Here is a 22,954-nt window from a genome sequence, read left to right on the forward strand (position 1 = left end):
TGTACAGTTAAAAACAAAAACAGGTTTAAGATTCATTCAAATTCATGCTAGAATTGTCCGCAAGGCCTCATGACGTAACAGATAAATATGAGGGCATTTTTAAAACGAGCATTAAAACATGTTAAAAAAAGAAAAGAAAGGAACCCAATTCGATGATTAATGAAACTGAACTTTTTCAATATAAAATATAAATATTATCTATGTAAAATTATGTAATTTTAAGCATCTAATATTGATAAAACTGAATTATGAATTTAGGGAACAAACAATTCGGAACAAGATCACAGTGTAGTATCTGTTCTGATGCTACAATTCACCTTTTCTGTCCTCGGCCGATGGGGGAGAAATCTTTCATGATTGAGATTTTTTTTGTTCCTATTTATATATTATTGAGGAGCTGGATTTTCCCCACAAGATTATATGTTGAAATATTTAAATAACTACTACTTTTAATACAGAAGTTATATTTAAAGTTTTGTTTTTTTGTTCTTCTATGTCCATTTTTCTCCATGTTTTTCATCAAAATGTGTAGCGTATTTTCATCAGTTACATGGTTAGGAATCATATACTCCACTATAATCTTCATTTTTATATCAGTGCAGAGTTTGTCATTGATTTCTTGCTGGCATCGGCCATTGGTGTTTCTGGGATTTGGGTGACAAAATGTCTCTCCAAGGTACCAGATTTGAACTGCACACTTCCAGTGGAGATCTGATTAGCACTCTCCCACCTCGGACTTTCCATCCTCCCTGACCCTTCTCAACTAGTTGGTGTGGCGCTAATCGATGTCATCAACATTTTTTTTTTTTTTTGGCACTTCACGTGGACCCTGCATAAACGGGTTTTAATTTAATGGCTGCTCTGAGATTTTTTTTTTTCACTTACTTTGTATATATCTCATACACTTTCTTTTTTAATCGAGCGTGTATTTTATTTTTTGAATTCTTTAAATTTCTTTAATTAAATTTGATTTATATTTTTATTTCGTGCTTGTTTTTATTTTATTTTCATTTTATTTTAATTTATTTTTATTATTATATTTTTCAAAGTAAATATTTTTTTTGTTGTTACATTTATTTTTTCATACATATTCAAATAATGCCTTTGGACTTTTTTTTTGCCTCCAATTTAATGTACTCTTTATTTTTAGTTCATATGAAAACTTTAATTAAAAATGATTAGTTAATGAATTTTTAAGATTAATTTGTGTTCGTATATCTCGGGAGAGAATAGAGAATTTCCTATTTAATTTCCCATTTCAGTCATGTAAATTATTTACAGATAAAATGTTATAAAACAAACAAACAAACAAACAAAAACTTTAAGTTTTAAATATATTTCAAAGAAATAAATTATGCCCGGTGCTAAAATATTAAATTCATCGACCGTTTTAGTTAAAAAAAAAATGTAAAAATGCTTCTAACTTTAAAATATTTGGAAATACTCAATGAAAAGCTTCATTTATTATTAAAAGAACGGACTGAAAAATATTCTCATAAAAATTGTGTTTTGTAGTTAAAAAAAAATGAAATATTCGACTTTCTTCAATAGACATAAAAGTTCAAAAACAAGTTCACTTACTGTGATATTTTGTTAGATTAAAATTATCCCAATGTGCAATTATAATAATTGCAATTATATAATTATCCAAATGGAGAAATGCTTTTTTTTCGTTAGGAGAAGAAAAAACATGTACGTTTGGACTACCTTCATAAAATTACCACATTCGTTTTCTAAGGCAACAAAAAATATTTTTAATGTCCACGTGGTTGAACACAGGAAACTTTAGGCACTCTTTACCTACATGTTGATCTGGTAATGACGTCACGCTGTCATGTTCACCAGCGTCCTCTCTCGGTAGCCATGATAAAACTCAGTTATAAATGACACTTTTCTGGAGGCTAAAGGCAGCGAACCAATTAAGACTTTGACTCAGTTATGTCTGATGGAACGAGAGAATGGTATTCATGTGGATTAAATAAAAGGTTTTATTCGAATTCTGTGTAGATTCCCGAGTTCAACGGAAAAATACCAGAGTTTGACGAGATACACCTGGTGATTCGTTGTACAAATAACATTCAATAACAAACAAATAATACAAATTTATTGGGGTTGTTGGAAAAAAAAGGTTGGATCATTCTATCGCTCCAGAAGATACCTGACTCCTGATGCAATCCTCTACCTATATAAGAGTTAGATATGTTCCAAAAAGAAAATTAAGATTCTTCCTTTTTTTGGTAAGCCTGAAAGAGTTGGCCTCAGTATAGTCGATGAGAACTTTAAAACACGTCACTAAAAAGCAAAAGGCGATTCTACTTATTTTTGTGATTACGTCAAGCAGTTTTTACAATAATAAACAAAATAAAAAAAAAGCATATAAAAAATTATTATACAAGAAATAAATTACCAAAGGCAAAATAAGTTACTCTTCTACCTACCTGGAGAAGTTTTAATGTGTTTTAACTTATTATGTACACTATTATCATTTTTAGGTAAAGAAAAAGAAACAAAAAAAAAACACTTTAAGACAAGTTAAAATACAAAAACTTTACGTTGGTAGGCAGAAGTGTTATTTAGTTTGCCTTTCATAACATTTATTTGTTGTGTATTTAGCTGGAGAAGTGCCGCTCAGTGCATTCTTCTTTGCAGTCTAGTGGGAGATGATATCTTTCTCTACAGCCCTTTTTCTCACAGAAGAGACATTACTAGTCATTATTTCCACAGAAACATTCACAAGAACTCGTCTTTCTACTACTGCTGCAAATAATTTCCTTTCTTCATTTGTTTTTTAAAACCCAAATGAAATTTTCATGAACATAGTCTCTTTGGGACACATTACCACAGGCCAGCTTCCCTGCATATTTTTCCATTCCATTTTTCATTTTCAAATCCTCTCATAATTTTGTTCATTATTCAACCGACAATTTCATGAACACTTATCATCACGTGAGTATTGACTTTAGTGACTCAGTAATATAAAAAAAAATACATTATAAAATCGGTTTAACTATGGCAGCAATAAAAAATAAATTACATGCTAATCCGGCAAGGTAGTAAGTAATTTATTCATATTAAACGATTGTCACATGCTGGGGTAAATCTTACTGTAAAAAAAATAAAATAAAAAAAAAACGAGACAATTAATCAAGGCAAAAACAGCAAACAACAAAATGTGAGCTAAATCCTGTATATAATATTTTGATTCCAGAAATTCCTCTCTGCACCAAATTGCCGTAGGTTTTCATTAACAGATGCCACATGCAAATTAATTATGTTTGAACCTTCAACCCCCGTCTTATATAACTGCACTATGTCGTTTTATACACATTTATTCGTTATAATTAAATCTTACATTACATCCTAGGAGAGGAATCATCACTACTGCCCAGATCTACAGATGAAGTACTTCGTATTTTCCCCTCTACCTGATAAGTCTTCCCACTCTCCCAGCCAAGACCGAGTAAATAAATAACTATTAGAACTATATTCACCTGACACCCTTATTAACTGAATTAAACACTCATACACATACAACTACCATTACACTTCACTCTTCGAAAATAGTGATTCCTTCTCAGTAATATTCCGCTTATACTCATTGGCTACCACTTTGAAGTTCTATTATTCCAAATCATACAAAAAAACGAATACATCAGCCCTTAACTAAGATGGCGGCCGAATCGCCACGCATTTATATAAATCATTTATAATTTAATTATAATTTAAAGCTGGAGCAACTAGATTTTATTTATTTATTTATTTTACAGTACATGTTATGGTATCGTTTGTAAAACATTTGTCTTCTGCATTAAAAAACAAATTAAACCGTCCAAGCTTTCTTCCTTTAATCATTAAAATATTGATTGTCAAAACTTATGAGATGAAAAATATGGCGTACGTCTAGGAAATTGACTCTCCCCTTTAAATTACACAATTTAGACTTTATTCACGTTTATCTCACAGATTACAGACTTACCTTTCAGATTAAAATTTTTTATGACTTTTATCGTCAGGGATCAGTTTACAATTATAATGTTCTACTAAATTGAACACATCTTTTGTGACCATCCCCGAGAAAAATATTGCGACACGATTTTTCTTGGTGATAGTCACAAAGTATGTGTTCAATTTAGTAGAACGTTATAATTGAAAACTGATCCCTGACGATAAAACTCATAAAAATGTTGTTTTTTTAATTTTTTTTATTTATATATTTTTTCTTGAAGTTAAGTTTGTAATTCATGAGTTTAACGTTAAATAATTAAAAAAGAAATGTAACTTGTGAAATTTAGAGGGGGCAATTACATAAGCGTCCGCCGAATCTTTTACTAAAAGAGTTTTCGTTTTTTGTGTGGGGAGGGTTCATTAGTTATAAATATATTATAACGTGCTTTATTATTTTCGTTATTGAAAACACAACGTATTCAGCAAGGGTCGCAAAACAATCGTTCCTTTTGGCAATCACGCATGCACGTCTAGCGCTATTGGTTAAAATAGAATAAAACAAGATGTTATTTCGATGACGTCTATGTGGAGCAATGGATACCGGGTCCACATCGTAACTTATGGGTTTAACATTTACGCCCATCCAACGGATTGTTTTTGTTGTTTGTTTTTTTTTTTTTTTTTTTTTTTTTTGTTGAAGGTTTTAACATTTAAATAGGGCTATTTGTGTGATTTTTACATTCCCTTCTTTTTTCCCCGGTTTTTATCTCCTCTTTTTTTTAATTTTTCGATGCTTTTTTTGCTTTTTTTTTTCGTGTTTTTTCTTCATTTTTCCTATTATCGAATTTAAACAGTTTTATTTGTTTTTTTTTTTCCTTTTCATTTGTTTTTTTCCTTTTCATTTGTTTTTTTCCTTTTCGTTTGTTTTTTTCCTTTTCATTTGTTTTTTTCCCTTTTTATTTGTTTTTATTCCTTTTCATTTGTTTTTTTATTATCGAAATGAAGCAAAAAACCTTCATTTGTTTTCGGGGGGGTGTTTTCTTTTTGTTTGTTTTGAGGTTTGTTTTTATTTTTTATTTTGGTTTTATTTTTTTTTCTTACGGTGATACGTGACATAATTGAAACCAAGTATTGCAGTAATTAATGAAAAAATAATAAATGATAAATATACAGAAGAGGTTTTGTTTCATTGCTTTAGGATAGGAGTCCATGTTTTTGTTCTTAAATAAATTTTTGCTTCTTAATAAAATTTGGAGACAAACTACTTTTAGTCACGGAGGCCAGTAATAACCAGTCAACATTACAACAGCTGCAAGAGCTAAATGGTATTTTTTTTTCATTTTTTTTTTTCTTTTCACCTCTCTCCAGCCCGGCTGTCTACTGGGTCTAATTATTTTTCTTTTTCCAATCGCTGCTATTTTTTATTTTATTTTTTACGGCTGGGGGTTGCTCAATACCCTTACTAGACCATCTCTCTCCACTTGACATTCAGATAGCCGTTCTTACCATGAGGAAGTGAGGGTGTCTATTCTGAAAGCAGTTCGTAATATAAGGAGGTTCGGGGTGTGGGCAGCAGCAGCAACAACAAACAACAACACTTTACTTTTTTTACGAGAGGGGGGGCAAGCTTCCAGCAGGCAATGACGGTTAACGGGTACTGCTAGATAAAGAACAAATACGTGAGTAAAGTTTTATGGATCAATTAGGTTTCAATGATCCCAGAAAAATAAATGTATCCCTATATCGAAAATTGACTTTGGTTTTGTTACCGTTTTGTTTACTGAAAGTCAATCTGTGCAGACACAAAATCGTTTTGCCAAATTGGCTATCAAATACCTTTTTGTGATTGTTTCTATGTTGACAACAATAATATGGTGAAAACTGTGTGTGTTATTTTATACGAGACCCATCTGTGTATGTGCTTGTTGGAGTTAACAATCATCATCATCATCATCATCATCATCATCATCATCATCATCATCATCATCACGGAGGTGACAGTAGCTAAGGGGTTTACGACACGGACAGACAACCTAGGTGTATCAAGTTTGAATCCAGTTCGTTTCTACAGAATCACTTTCACTTAGGGATGTTGGCAACCTTCATGTGGTTCCTCCTGTAAGTATCTGATGTCTTTCTCGGAAAGAATTCTAGCTAGAAAGATATTGGGAAAAAAAACTGCTAATCATCTGATTGATTTAAAAAGAATAAATGAATGATGCTCAATAACAACAATCATCATCATCATTATCATCATCGGTGTCATCATCGTCGTCATCATCATCATCATCATCATCATCATCATCATCGTCTTCATCGTCGTTGGTTTAACATTTGTTTTACATTCTGGCATGTGTTGGTTATTTGAAATATTAAATTCCACAGAGTATGCTCTGCATTTCTTTTATTTCTTTTCTTTTTTCTTTTTTTTTTTTAATATTTCCTGACAGTTCCACATCAGACAAACTCACTTGTGTAGCTTTATCTCAATAAGCAAACTCTGCAGTGAGTGCATCAATGCTTTGGAGCATGGATCATCCTTCTTGAAAGAACAAATGTAAATTAATTGTCTTTTTTTAACTTTGAAATGTCTCAAACAATACATGCCACATTTTTTGTCGATTAAAATTTTATCATTAATTCACAAAAATAATTTAATGAAAATACTTACGAACATCTTCAATATTCATTTGCACTGGATTCGATTCTCGGTCATCTGACACCGTTTTTGCCCTTCTTGTCCACCAGGTCACACAGTGTAACTAGTTTGAAAAAAACAGAAAAGAAAAAACGTGTATCTAATCTACATAAATAAAACACTAGATGTCTGTGTGTAAATATTTAACCGATAAACTCTTAAACATAACACTGAAATTAACAGTAATAGTAACCATACACATACATACATGGTCTATAACGAGTAAAATATTTGTTTGGTAGATTAATAACGCATACAGACATATATCAACAAGTTGAAATGCAAACTGTTCATTTCACCTTGTCGACATATTTGTATTTCTTTCTGCGCATGCTCAAATTCAATTAATTCGTTTAATATTTAATCTTTCTTATCTATCTCTCGGTAGCTACATCGGTAGGGACTGCAGATGGAGCGCTACATGTTTGGTTTAGTCATTTTTTTTTTTACCTTTTGAAATCAGTACTATATATAAGGTACAATATAATATCCAATAGAAAATTGTTTTTGTAATAATAAATACGAAATCTGCATGAATTAAAATATATTTAAGCATATTTCATGATCCAGGTTAGATAGGTGCCGTCCGCTTTATATATATATATATATATATATATATATATATATATATATATATATATATATATATATATATATGTATATATATATATATATATATATATATATATATATATATATATATATATATATATATATATAATCGAGATAAGACACTGATTAGAAATCAGATGAAAGATCCTGATAGATATTACTTGAAATAATACATTCAGGGCGATCCGAGCCAAAAAGGAGAAGCTCAATATTTAAGAATAGAGCAATATATAAGTTTAGTGGTTATATTTAAATTCTTAAAAAACAACATATAGACACATATATTCGAATTAAGAATTTGCTGTTTGATAAAAGAAATATATAGAAGGGGTTATGTTGCTTTCCCCTTCTATATATTCCTTTTGTCAAACAATAAATTCTTAATTCGAATATATGTGTCTATATGTTGTTTTTTCAGAATTTAAATATAACCACTAAACTTATATATATATATATATATATATATATATATATATATATATATATATATATATATATATATATATATATAAGTTTAGTGGTTATATTTAAATTACGGTTCAAGATTTTACCTAAAATTTGGTCAGTATATTCCTATTACTATTCTAATATTTGGGGTAGTAATTACAAAATTAAAGTTTAGAAAGTTTATACGAAACGAAAAATATAAATCAACTAATGCAAAAGTATTGGATATATTGATTTAATATTTGGCTGCATAGCCTTTATTGCGTTCAACAGCTTCCAATCGCTTTCTCTAATCGCACACATGTTTTTTGCAAAGATATGCAGGTATTTTGCACCATTCTTCTTTGCAGAACTGTTCTAGTTGTTGAATATTTTGTGGATTCCTCTTGTGAACATTGATCTTCAATATTTTCCATAAATTTTCAATTGGGTTGAGGTCTGGAGACTGACTGGACCAAATAAGAACGTCAATTCCGTTATTCCTAAGCCATTCTTTGGTTAGTTTGGCAGTATGCTTGGGATCATGGTTCTGCTGAAACACAAAATTGTTATTATGTCCCAACAAATCAGCAGATTTCTGGAGGTTTTTCTCCAAAATCTCCCTATACATACGTCCATTCATTCTACCATTGATAATTTCTAGTTCACCAGTACCTTTGGATGAAAAACACCCCCATACTATAATCAAACCTCCGCCAAACTTTACTGTAAGAATGGTATTCTTTTTGTTATAGGCGGTGCCATTTTTACGCCATACATGTGTTGCTGTGTTTCTTCCAAAGATTTCGATTTTCGTTTCATCTGACCAGATTACCTTGTTCCAAAATTCTTGGGGTTGTTCCCCATATGTTTTAACATAATTCAAACGTGATCTGACATGTTTAAGTTTCAATAATGGAACTTTTCTTGGGGACCTTGATACAAAACCTGCACGATTTAGAACTCTACTGATTGTATCCTTGCTCACATTAATCCCATCTTCTCTGAAGTCGGTTTGAATTTCACCACGAGTAAGAAAAGGTTTTTCTGTACATTTCTGCTTACCCACCTTGATTTTTGTTGTTTAATTTCCTTGGTCGACCACATCTTGGAAGATTTGCAACAACTTCACCAGGGTGTTTAAACTTTCTAATAACGTTTCCAACTGTACTAAGTGGTAGATTAAGTTCCCTTGATATTATTCGATACCTTTTCCTTCTTTGTGCTCATCGATGATGTTTTGACGAATGTCTATTGACAACTCTTTAGTTTTAGGCTTTTTTTTATAAATGAACTGGTTGACTTTGAAGGAGTGAGCCCAAACTGGAAGAATTTAATAAAATTATTTTAATATAAACTCTCTGATTGGTCAGTGATAATTCGTTTGTATTATTGCAACACGCTAAGCAAAAGTCATTTAAATTTATTTCAGAAAAAATAATTTTTTAAAAGTGTATCCAATACTTTTGCGTTTGTTAATTCATATTTTTCCTTAAATATCAACTTTCTAAACTTTGATTTTGTAATTACTACTCCAAATATAATTTAGAATAATAATAGGAATATACTGACCAACCAAATTTTAGGTAAAATCTTGAACCCTAATTAAAGTTATGAAGAAAAATGTAATATATCCAATACTTTTGCATGGCACTGTGTGTGTGTGTGTGTGTGTGTGTGTGTGTGTGTGTGTGTGTGTGTGTGTGTGTGTATATATATATATATATATATATATATATATATATATATATATATATATATATATATATATGAAGTTATTGTTTTCCAGAGATTAAGTAACCAATTAAGTTTAATGAAGTAGAGCAGGGTATACACTTTATATGTTTTTACATATGCAGTAATGTTTTTGCTACACAGTAATATGTTGCTGACCAAAACATGCTCATGACTGTGTAGCAACATATTACTGCTTATGTAAAAACAAATAAAGCGGATATATATATAGGGTTGTTCCAAAGGTAAAGTTTCCTATTTTTTAACTCAAAAAGTAAAGTGTTGAAAAGCTACGAAGACAGTAGCGGTACCATTAAAACGAGCGGCCTTTTGTGCTCCAGAATTTATTTTTCTACATAGTCACCATTCTCAATGCACTTTTGCCAGCCTCATTTGATGTCTCAGTTGTAAATTTCTGAAGCGCGCTTTCTCACTCACATCTCTGTTGCCACTCTGAAATCGACGAACCCATCTCCTAACTGTTTTGACATCAGGCCACTGGGACAAGTATCAGCTCCATGAACATTCAGTAGGCACTGGTGAATGTTGATCGGTTCGATTTTTTCTGCTTAGAGGAATTCAATGATGCATCTCTGCTTCTGATGCATGTCCATGACAGAAGTTGCTTTCTTAGAGTCTCAAACTTTCAATATCTGGAGCAGAAAGATGAAACTTTCAGGTTACGAATGCATAAGTTCATTCATCATATTATTACAATTGTAATTGGCAATCCCTTCTGATCCATTCAGCCGAAAAAAAAAATAGGAGGCATCACTTTTTAAAGGTGCTTTGTGTATATATATATATATATATATATATATATATATATATATATATATATAGAGAGAGAGAGAGAGAGAGAGAGAGAGAGAGAGAGAGAGAGAAAGAGTCTTGGAAGTTTCTTTAAGACCTTTAAAACTATTAAAAAATTGTCCTTCACTGGAAAATTATGTTATCAGTAAGTCAATCAATTTCCTGCATCGTTGAATAGTTTTATTACATGAACAAACAATAGTACCAATGTTCTTAAAGGGATTATCAGTTGTTTATCATGTTTTGGGGATTTAAAAACAAAACAGTATGTTAATCATGGCTCCCCAGCAATGTTGATCAAACACCACATCCCTCAAATAAAGACTTATTTTCAAAAAAATATATAAACGATGAGCGAACTCTTCTCAACCTCACTCACTCATTCTTTGCTCTTTTCACTTTCTCTTGTCAACGTCTTCGTTGCTACTTCCTTGCAAGCATGACGAACCCCACCTATTCGCACATATGCACGCATGCATAGAGAGAATAATGCGGACATTCAGCTGCGCACACGAACATGTACTTTCCACCTCTCTTTTCTCTTACGAACGTCTTTGTTGCTACCTGCTCTCACCAGCATGACAATACACACGTATTCGCATGCACGCACGCACGCACACACAGAGAACAATGCAGATATTCAACCGCACACAAAGACATTTACTTTCCTTTTTTTTTTTTTTTTTTACATGGGGGTCACCACTTATCAAGGCCCCAAGGCCACTCAGAGATAAGGGTTATTGCGTGTACAGTAATCAGTGAGATAGTATTGTAGTAATCATTAGTATTGGGGGTTTTGATAGTTTGTCTTACTTAAGGGGGCTGTTTGTCAGGAGTTTGTTTATGTTGGACTTGAAGACGTCCAAGTTGTAGTCAGGTGGGAAACAGGCAAGCGGCAGAGAGTTCCACTGGCGTGCAGTTCTAAGAAAGAAGTTTTGCTCATGGAACCTACGTTTGGATTTAGGCACAGATAAAGAGTGGGGAAAATTATTGACAGTAGTTTCAGCCAGACGGGTGTTTCTCGAGAAAGATTGGCGAGGGGGGACGCTTTCTTTCTCATATCACACAAAAAATGTAAGCCTGTTTTCTCACTAAGAAAACAAAGGACATTCTCTGCTTATTTTTTTTTCTGTCAATCCAACGAACCGTCTAAATAACTTTCACATAGATGAGAAACTGTCTTGCAAGACACACTTTGTGACACTGAAAAATTGATTCGTTTTTACTTGTTATTTTTGTGTAAATAAACAAATTTTATTTCACACATTGATCTTTTTTAATATTTATTTGTGGTGGAAAAGGATTATAATCAGACCTGAGTACCACTACACGCTAGGATCCACCATGCATTTTTCGTTTAGCTGCTTGACTGTGTTCATATCAGTAAAAAATAAATGCATGCTATTGTTTTATTTGATTGATGTCGGTATTTATTGAAATAATTTCATAATAAAAAGATAAATTGATTTAATTCGTGTATGAAAGCTGCTTTTATAAAATGTAGGACCTGCTCTGAACAGTAGCAGTAACTAATGTCGTCATACACCCTTGTATGTTCACTTTTGCTGAATCTAGTTCGTTGCACAGAAGCAATTCAAACTAGAAAGATATCAGTGAAACAAATGCCAACAAAAGTCATCTGATTTCATACGAAATGAATAAATGATCCTTTGCAGCAGCAGCAGCAGCAGCAGCAGCAGCAGGAACAATCACTCCCACCACCACCACTATAACCATAATTCTTTCCATGACCCACTTGCTATCTCAAAGATACTTCACACCAAATTTGGTACAACTGTGTTGAGTATTTTTGGATGCCCCACAGAAAGATAAATAACAATATATAAATTCCACAAATATACTGGTTGGTTCATAATTTACATACCTCCTCCTTAGTTCTTGGTTTGGTGAAAAACGAGAGCGTCACCATTACAAATGCCGAAAGTGCCGTTTCCATTGCCGCAATATACAGGAAATGAATTTTTAAAAATGCCGGCCGATCATCCTCTGCATCACATTCAGGTGTCTTGTAGGCAAATAACATTACAAGTCGTGCCAAACCCAGCATTTGCCCAGCTAGCATTCCCCAAAAGGCGGCCTGAAAAATAATTAAATAATGTATACAAAAATTGGAATGCACTCTGATGAACATAGGACGTGCTCCCTCGACGTATATACTCCCGACTAACTCGACAAGCAGCAAAATCCCACCTCTTCACTGTTGAGATCCATAGATACCGGAAAGCCTTATACTCTAATAGTTTCTTCCTCCGAACTGCTAAACTTTGGAATTCCTTCCTAGTTTCTTGCTTCCAGGACTTTACTAATCTGCAGAAGTTTAAATGCAATGTGAACAGACATCTCGCTGCTCAACTTCCCACTGTTAGACATGATTTCAAATAGTAACCAAGTAGCAATGTATTTTGTTTGGGGTGGAAAAGAGTAAAAATAAATAAATAAATAATAATAATAATAATAATAATAAAAATGATTTTTTTCTGAGTAATGTTTCACTTTAATCTTAAGGCAAGGTATATTGTAATTAAAAAAAAAAAAGAAACAAAAACAATTGTGATTAACTTGATAATTTTTTTTTTTTTTTTTTTACATCGAAGTCACCACTTATCAAGGCCCGGGAGCCACTTGGGATAAGGGTTATTGCGTGTACAGTAATCAATGGGGATAGTATCATAGTAATCGTTAGTATTGGAGATTTGATAAAGTGTCTTACTTAAGGGGGCGGTTCATCAGGAATTTGTTTATGTTGGACTTGAAGACATCTAAGTTGTCGTCAGGTGGGAAACAGGCAGACGGAAGAGAGTTCTACTAGCGTGTACTTCTAAGAAAGAAGCTTTGTTCATGGAATCTACGTTTTGGTTTCGGCACAATTAAAAAATGGGGGAAATTTTTGACAGTGGTTTCAGCTAGATGGGTGTTTATCGTGAAAGATCGGCAGGAGAGGGGTGGATTGGAGCTCAGACGAGCACTTGCCATGGAATCAGAAAGTCTTGTCTCTGTCTTGAAACAGGGATTGTCAGCATATCAAAATGTAGTCTTCCTATTCGCTCTCTAGATACTGACACTTGGTTATATTTTTTCCACCTTAACCACTCACGTTATTTCAAAAACAGTTTTATTCTTAGTTTTTTTTTTTTTTTTTTTTCTTTTTACATTATATATACATACATTTGAATTTATTGCTTTTCAACCAAACCCAACCATTAGGCAGTCGTGTGGAAGTAGCAAACAAAAGAGTCTTCATTGCCATGCGTATTTCATTTGCGCTTGTAAGGGATATAGAAGCTGCGCAAAACTGTTCTGTTCAAGGAATTAATTTTATCTTTCCTGAGACAAGTATTCTTCTAATATATTAGTGGCCTAGCAAGGCTTAAAGGGAGATAACCGAAGCAGCAAAACTGAAACTGGCCAGCAGGACACTATATATACAAATGTAGGCAATTTTGCATATTTTATTAATTTGAAAATATAGGTTTTTTCCTTCCAATTGTCATAAAATTTTAACCACAGTATTATAATCTCCAAAAAAACCTGCAAATTTTCATGTAGTTTCGTCTCATAGAACCAAAGATATGAGCATTTCAATATTCAATTTGGCTACAACTCTATATATATATATATATATATATATATATATATATATATATATATATATATATATATATATATATATATATATATATATATATATTAAACAGATAAAACGGTAATAAAAAAATAAAACACATATTTGCTCTGCAATAGTATTGAGCATTCTCTTCAGGTTTTTACTAATTACCAGTTTTACCAACTATATATATATATATATATATATATATATATATATATATATATATATATATATATATATATATATATATATATATATACACCACCTTTTTTTGGCAATTTGTAAGTTCCACATATTGATTTGTAATTAGTAAGTTCCACATTTGTAAGCTCCACTATTGATCAGAATTTAACAAATGAAGCCTCGTTGGAAAGTAATGACCTGAATTGTGTAGTGGGCTATGTGACCTTTGCCCTTAAGGTCGCACATTAAAGTGATTCATCATCCAGAGTCTATTTTTGACACTTTTTTGCAGTCCTAAAATGTTTTAATCATAGTCAGTTGTTTTCCTAGTTTTGCATTTGAATTACAAAATATCTGATATTTTCCCGAAACCTCTGGCTTTGATGGAGGGGAAACTAAAACTTGCTGCTATGGTTTCAAATAATCTGAAATAACAGCAAGGGGAGATTTGACTCCAAAAATTTCTCATATGTTATATCTCCTCTCTTTGGGTTTCATGCATAAAGTAAATTTCATAGTGTATAAGGATTATTTGATACTGGAGATATTTATAATCATACCCTATTTTCAAAAGAATATTATATTTAAATATTAAAAATAAGAAGAGAAACATTACTCAATTAGGGGATTGGGTTAGGAAACTATGTAAGAATAAAATAGAATTTGAATTAAAATGGTCAATAGTAGATAAAGCTACAAAATATAAACCTAGTAAATCAAAAAGATGTAATCTATGCTTACTTGAGTTATACCACATAGTGAATTCAAAAAAGGCAATTTTAAATAAAAACTTTGATGTCATACAAAGCTGTTTACATAGAAATAAATTCCTATTATCACGCCTGATTAAAAAAAACATGTATATAAGAAAATAATAATTAAGGAATATGTTGTGAGTGAAATGCAAGTCTGGTAAGAGAATTTTGAATTTAATACGAGGAATTAAGGATGGTTTAATAAATAAAGTAGTAGGTTGTTAACTTAACATAGAAAATAAACTAACTAAAACCTAAATAAAGGAAATAGAATTAAATTTAAATTTGATAATTGTTATTGGTAATACACTGAGAAATTTCAATAGCACAAAAAAGAAATCAAATATTAAGTAATTGCAAAAATTGAGGTGAACAGATTATGATGGATTAAAATATACTAAATCAGAATATGAGTTTGAAATAAACTGAGAAATTTAACCTAGCTTGCTATAAAGAGAATAATGTGAGAACTAAAACTCTAAAACTAACCATAAGAGATGAATAAAGACAAAAATCAAAATAGTGAATTAAAAATATAAAGAAATTTCGATAAAATTATGAATCCATAAATGTGGGTAAAATCAAGTTATGTCCCTTACATAGATAAGACTGAAAATGATAGATTTAATATTTAAATTAGTTGCATAACCAGTATGATATGAAGATAAATATATTTTAATTTATAGTTTTTCTTAAAAAAAATAGATAAAAGGGAAAAGGAAAAATAAATACAAATACAAATGTAAATAAAAATTTGTACAAAACTAAGGCAAATTGAGAAATGACTAGCTGGACATATAAATAGAGACTAAAATCTGAAAGGTGTAGTTTAGGAGTTGAGGAGTAAATCAATCAATAAATAAATCAAAGAGAAAAAAATAATTATAAAAACAGAAAAATATTAAAAGACTAGCTGTGTCCTGTCATGCGTTGCTGTGGCTCAATTTAGTGTAATGGAAAAATCTAATAAAAAGAGAAAATGCATGTTTCTTATATTCTTAGTACAGCAATCCACTCCAAAAAGTGAAAAAAAAAGAAAAGGTGAAAATGAAAAAAAAATGGTACTCTTGCAGAATTTGATCCGGATCCTCAGGGGTTTCTGTCAATCATGGCTTGGGTTCGACCAACAATCAGTGGATTAAGCCAAACGTTGCTAAAATGTTGAAACGAGTAATCGACATTTTTTTTCTTTTTTTTCTGTATTCAAAAATGTGAGTTTTTAATTAATATTTGGGGGGGGGGGGGGATTGCTATACACAGATTCCAAAAAGTAGTCTAAAAACAAATAAATGAAAGCAAAGGTAAGTTAAGTTACGTTTCTACCTAACTGGATAATATTTTTAGCGTTTTTATTTAATGCAAAATGTTTAATCGGCTCGAAAAACACACAGTGTTTATCGATGTATTTGAAAAAGACAAATGGTCGCGGACTCTGTTAACTACGCTAAGTTTGGGAAAATAAGTTAAAAACTAAAAAACTATACAAAACAGTGTCAGAAACCAACAGAATATATGTTACCGTGACATAGGCTGACATATTTGGTAGGTTTCTGACAGCATTTTGTATAGTTTCTTTTTTTTAATAATAGATTGTTACTTGAAAGCACAGAATAGTTACAAAACACCCTCCCCTCTCCGTGATAACAGTGGCTGAAAAAAATTTTAAAAATGGTATTATTTCAGCACGTTACCAAAATGCATATGCAACATAAATTTTCTTTGAAAAAAACCTGTACTTTCACCTAACAATTTATAGTTTTAATAATAAAAAAGTTCATATTTTCTTATTTAGAACGTGTACTGCCAATTTTGTTAAAAAATGATTTTTACAACAAAGATGGTTTTGTTAAGGTACCTTCTGGCGAGCATTTTTTTTTTTTTTGCCTGATATAACAAACAAAAATTTTTTAAATTTAAAAATTGGGGAGATAAATAAATGAATTTAAATTTTAAAAATAGGGGATGTTTTTTTTACTTATCGATTAAACAGAAAATGAAATCTTGTAATTCGATTCGTCAAATCGTGGTGTATAAATTGAAACAGAAGTTCAGTTCTACCGGAAATAAAACCGAGAAGAGACATACGAAAAATATTTTTATTTTATTTAATTTTATAATTGTGCAATTTTAATTTATTTTAATAACATAAAAATATTCCTCGACTCTAAGGATAGACTGTTTGAAAATTTCAATTAAATTGGTAATGTAGAAATATCGTTTTATGAATAACTAACGAACCAAGGATGAGATTTTTATATATAGAGATATATGACGAATATATTTTGGTGTCTGAAGAGTAGCTATTTTTGAAATACTTTTAAATAATATAATGGTTAAATTTGTCCAAATGGTTACGAAACAATTGTAACATGTAAGGAAATACACCATATGATGTTCTTATTTTATATTTTGTTGTCTTGATTTTTCCAAATATATATATATATATATATATATATATATATATATATATATATATATATATATATATATATATGCCTTATTTGGGGTGAACAAAAACAAATAGACAGGAGTTAAGAAATACATTTTAAATCACTTAATTTCAGGTAGACATCGTTATTACACTTTAAAACTAAACTTGAAAACATTTAAACTAATATTGATGTTTTTAAGGCAGAATTATCTGAGTCTTCTTCCTAGCATGATATCTGAGTTATCTCCCCTAAATTATTCTTGCTGGCATTAGAGAAATGCGGTTTCCTGTTTAAAAGTAAAAAATATCATTCTACCTACGGGGAAAATTTAATTCATCAATTTTTTAGTCTCCTTTCTGGACTGTCCTTCAAGGCATATGGACGTTTTATCTTGCTTCTCATCAAAGCATGCCTTCTTAAACTGTAGCAAACGTTGTTTCTAGGTCACGTTTTCTGGTGTTAATTTCCCGTGATGCTAGGACACCACATCCGATAAAATGTATGTTATAAGTACTGGTGGTGGTTCGATTAATGGAAATAAATCGAGAATAAGAAATATCAGAACATTTTGAGGTTTCAGAATTATTTTAACTTTATTCCCAATTCCAAAAACAATTCTTTTAATATTTTTTCTTTGTTTAAAACGTAATTTTCGTTTGTTTGAACTAACACTGAAATTATGAATATTTATTGATTTTAAACTATCAGAAAAAAAAAATATATTCTGTAAATGTATTTATTCTGTCAAGGCAGAGGTTATGTTTTCAATCAAGTTTGTGCGCAGCCTAGCATTCACATCACTTGATTGATTGTCACTTGGTTAAAATATCGATTATGTTATAAGTTTTTTTACCAAGGAGTCACTACTTATCAAGGTCTGACAGCCATTCGAGGATAAGAGTTAATGAATGTATGATGGTCATTGGGATGACAACATAGTGTTCGTTAGTGATAGTACTTGAGTATAATCTGATTATTTAAGGAGACAGCTCAACAAGAACTAATTTACATTGGACTTGAAGACGGTCATATTTTGTTTATCTTGAAAGCAGACCAGCAGACCAGAGTTCCACAAGTGTGCAGTTCTAGAAAAGAAACTTTGTTCATGGAATCTGCATTTAGATTTAGGCACAGACGGAGAGTGGGGGAAATTGTTGATAGTGATTGTAGTTAGTCTATTGTTTATTTTGTAAAAGTTTGGCAAGTGGAGACCATAGATTGAAGCTCAAAAAAATAATAGAGCAGAACCAGGCTCGCAATGTATCTTCTGTGGGAAAGAAGTTCCAGGGAAGAAAAAGGGCATCACCTACCAGATTTCCAAGCCAATTTTGAACTCTGTCAAGGCAGAATAGGTCGTGCCAAGCAACTCTTGCCCAGATGTGGCAACAGTACTCTATCCTAAGACATACTTGACTCTTATACAGGTCGAGGATTGCTTTGGCAATGAGATACCTACTTGAGTAGTAGAATAATCCAACTATTTCTTCGGCGATCTTGGCTATGTATGTATGTGTTCCATTTCAGATCAGGAGTGAAGGTCAGTTCCAGAAGCTCGTCTAAACACGGTCCTTCCCAACTTGTTTAACGTTGGGATATCTAGGTCATATCATGGCTACAGCTAGAATCTTTAATGAAGTGTAAGCAATGAAAATGCTGACTGATCGTAAAATTCACTTCCAATAAAAAACTCCAAATGTTACATCTCTCGACCTGTTATAGGGATGGCTATGACATTATTTTCAAACAATTTATCTTTACTTAAAAATACGTTTCGGTTTATAAGAAAAAAAACATTAAAAACATTAAATCATAATGGGTTGAATTGTACAAGCGAAAAGTTAAAAAAAGAACGGGGGAAAAAAACGTTGCTATGTTGGAAATTTGACATTGCGATATAAACTGATATGTCATGTATAACGCTAAGCAAGCGTTCAACAACCTGTTCTAGTTAGTGTCAGTTTATAAATATGAGCTATCTGCTCATATGTAAATTATACTTAATTTGCATATCACTACATCTCACTATGATGGAGGGGCTTTATGCCGCGAGTACTTCTTGTACTTCTTCTCGTGCCCTCCTGAACATCTTTCTTTATCTCTCTCCTTTTCCTTGGAGGTCTGGATCTATCACGTCTTTCCCTATAATCGCAGTGTTCCTCCTGCATATTCTGATTTTCCTCTTCTGCCTTGCCCCATTCTACTTCTTCCTCTTCTAACTCGTCCCTCTCTACTTCTTCCTCCGCAGTCTTATTCTGCAGTAACTCTTCTGTTACGTCAATAATGGGCAGCTCTGAAGGTATTTCCTCATCCGATTGTTCTCCTTGGGATCTTATTTGGTCAGCATGAGCTAGAACACTGTTCATATTTTCTTTATTTAATATTGCAGTATTATGTCTTTTCTGCATAATAATTTCTGCTGTCTCGGTTTCCATATTCCTATTTCTTTTGTACCACATATTTTGATTTGTGACATATGGCACAGTTAAAGGGGATCTTAATTGTTTGCTCATTAAGGCAGATGGACTTTCTAGTCTACCTGCATGTGGAATTGTTCTATAACTTAGTAATAATCTTGGTAAGAAAGCATCGATTTTCTCTTTCAGTTGTACGCATGCTTTTATGCTCTTCTTTACCGTCTGCACAATCCTTTCTGCTATCCCATTATTTTGAGAGTGGTAGGGAGGGGTTTTGTAAGGTCTGCATCCGATTATTATTAACCATTCATGCAAATCAGCATCCGCAAATTCTGGCACATTATCTGTCACCAATGTTCTCGGTATCCCATTTCTTGAAAATATTACGCTTAATATTTGTTTTACGGTGGTACTTTATTTATCAGGTACTCTAACCACTTCAGGCCAACCTGAATATGTGTCTACTAATGTTAATAATAGTCCTATCCCATTGATATAGGCATGATCCATGTGTACTCTGCTCCACGGTTCTGCTTCTCGGGGCCACACATGTATTTTCTTTTGCTTGAAATTCCTGAGTTCTATGCATTTTTTGCATCTTTTTACGTAGTCCTCTACGTCTCTTGAGTACCCCAGCCACCATGTTTCCAATTTTAGTCTTCTTTGCGTAGCTGCAACTCCACAATGTACGTCATCATGTCCACTTTTTATAACCTGTCTCCTTTGTGTTTCTGGGGGAACTACCAAGTCTCCATTACATCTTACCCCGTTTTCTATAGTCAATTTATGTCTTATTTCTTTGAATGGTCTTTCAGCCATTGAACAATTTCCCCAACGATTCTCTTTTATCCTCAACACTATTCTGTTTAACACTGGGTCATTTGTAGTTTCAGTAGCCATTTTATCTACAGATATTACATCGGTTTCTACAAGGTGCAGGAATGTGTCTTCAAATTCCTCATGCGGTATCGTATTCCCTTTAACATAATTAATGTCAAAGTCGAATGCCATCAGTCTGATCGCCCAACGTAATATTTTGGACGTTGTACCTTTTAGTAGTTCTTTTCTTGGGTTGAAAATAAATTCCAGTGGTCTGTGATCACTTTTCAACAAGAATTTTTTTCCCATCAAGAACTGTCTTGCTCTGTCCGTTGTCCACACTATAGCTAGTGCCCCCCTTCCTATATTAGAATAATTGTGTTCAGTCATTGTTAATCTCCTCAATAAGTACATTACTGGATGACCATCTTGTGACAAAATACCGGATACGGAATGCTCACTAGCGTCAGTAGTTAGAGTTATGTCCTTCTTAGGGTAAAAAATTTGTACTATTGGCTTTTTCGCCAGAATCTGTTTTAAGTTTTCAAAGGCTTTCTGTTGGTGTTCTAACCAAATGAATTCCGCATTTTTTTTTCTTAACTTCGCAAATGGTTCTGTCAACTCATTATATTTTGGTACATATTTTCTATAAAAATTTACCAAACCCAAGAAAGACTCCAACTCTTTTTTATATTTTGGTGTAACCACTTTTAGAATTTTCTCTATTAGCGCTTCATCTGGAGAAATCCCTTCCTTTGAAATTTAGTAACCCAAAAATGATATTTCATTACTGTTGGTTACACACGTTTTTGTATTTACTGTCATGCCAGCGTCTCTTAGCCGGTTCTCTTAGTATATTTTCAGTTTATTTTTTTTTCTTTAAATCATCTTCATTTAAATCTCCAACACATATATCGTCTTGATAACGGATGGTATTTTCAACATTTCCTATTACTTTTTCAATAGCTTTTTGAAAAATTGCTCTTGCCGTTTTTATGCAATACGGTATCCTTTTCCACCTTAGCAAGCCTATAGGTGTGTTTATTGTCGTCACTTCTTTAAAATTTTCATTTATGGGAATTTGGTGGTAAGCTAATTTTAGGTCTATCTTCGAAAATACTTTCATTCCGGCAAGTTTATGTAAAGCTACTTCCACATTCAGAATAGGGTATGAGTCGGCGCAAACTTTATGGTTCACCCTATTTTATAATCTCCACAAATTCTCAAGTCACTGTCTTTTTTTTTTAATACCACAATGGGTGATGCCCATTTACTTTCTTCCTTTATTAACTTTCGCAACTTAGCTATTACTAAAATAATGAATGCACTGGTAATTTTCTCGCTTCGCAGGAGGGGGGAACATTTCCTTTTAATTTCAGGCTAGCTTCATAATTTTTTAATTTTCCTGTTTTTTACATTTTTATCTCATTAATAAACTTTCTTGAATTTATTTTTAATACATCATTCTCCAATAGCCCATGCGTTTTTCGGCAATTTCTTACTTCATATTTTTTTTAGTTCTAGTGAACCTTCAAAGTAATCCATAACTGCTATAATCGAGCCATCAAACTGACATAATTTTACGTTGCTTTTTTTTTAAACGGTTTTCTCATTTTTTTCCCATAAATTTCTGGGTATTATGGTTACTTCACTGTCAGTATCTATCTCCATTTCAACAACACAATTGTTGATTTTCATTTTTATTTTTGTATCTCCGTTCCTTGACCCCGTATTTTGTATATTATCTTTCTTTACATTAAAAATTTGTCTATTTTCATCCTCTATTCTTTCCACATTTTTTCATACTTCTTTGAAGTGATTCTTTTTTAAACACTTTGAACATGTTTTTCCAAACGCTGGGCATTTTTATTTTTTAAACACTTTGAACATGTTTTTCCAAACGCTGGGCATTTTTCTTTTTTCCTTTCATGGATTTTTCTACAGTACGTACATTTTTTTCTTTTCGTTTCTACCATATACGTGTCAGCCATTATTTCTTCATAGGAGTTTTTTTTTATTATTATTATTTTGGTTTTGGTATGTATTAACTCCTGCTGTTGTATAAATTCTAGATACATATTCAAGGGCATGTTTGTAAGTTATAACTGTTCAATTAGCTTATATCTATGTGCCGAATTATGCATACCTGCAATCAATCTTAGTTGAATTAAGTCTTCTTCTGATGTCTGTTCTTCTGTTCCTAGTTTTTCAAAGTCACAGTATTTACTCGCACTTCTTAACCGGTGTAAATATTTTACTATCGGTTCATCCACTTCCTACTTCATTGCCATAAACTTGATCCTTTCTGCAATCTCCAGTCTTTCTTTGGCCTCATGTTTCCCTTGATAACCTGACTTATTTCTTCGAAAGTCATTTCTTCTAGTTCTCGATTGTAGCAACCTTCATAATTGCTTCACAACCAACGTTAGCCATGAACAAGTCGGTGATTTCATTCTCTCCTCCTTGTTTTTTGTTGTCTTTTAACTTTTTGCTTC

General features: G+C 32.0%; 1 protein-coding gene across 1 annotated transcript in view; it reads right to left on the minus strand.

Annotated features, from left to right (window-relative positions):
* LOC145273698 (sodium/glucose cotransporter 4-like) overlaps positions 1-22,954 on the minus strand; it is a 29,234-nt gene that overhangs the window by 424 nt on the left and 5,856 nt on the right. The window contains exons 3-4 of the mRNA XM_080127092.1: positions 12,114-12,326; positions 6,617-6,707 (exon numbers count right to left, since the gene is read on the minus strand). Of these exons, the coding sequence (XP_079983218.1) occupies positions 6,617-6,707; positions 12,114-12,326 (304 nt within the window). The remainder of the gene's footprint in view (positions 1-6,616; positions 6,708-12,113; positions 12,327-22,954) is intronic.

This window comes from Euprymna scolopes, unplaced genomic scaffold (genome assembly GCF_053919585.1).
Source record: "Euprymna scolopes isolate OS-2025 unplaced genomic scaffold, ASM5391958v1 sca137, whole genome shotgun sequence".
NCBI lineage: Eukaryota > Metazoa > Mollusca > Cephalopoda > Sepiida > Sepiolidae > Euprymna > Euprymna scolopes.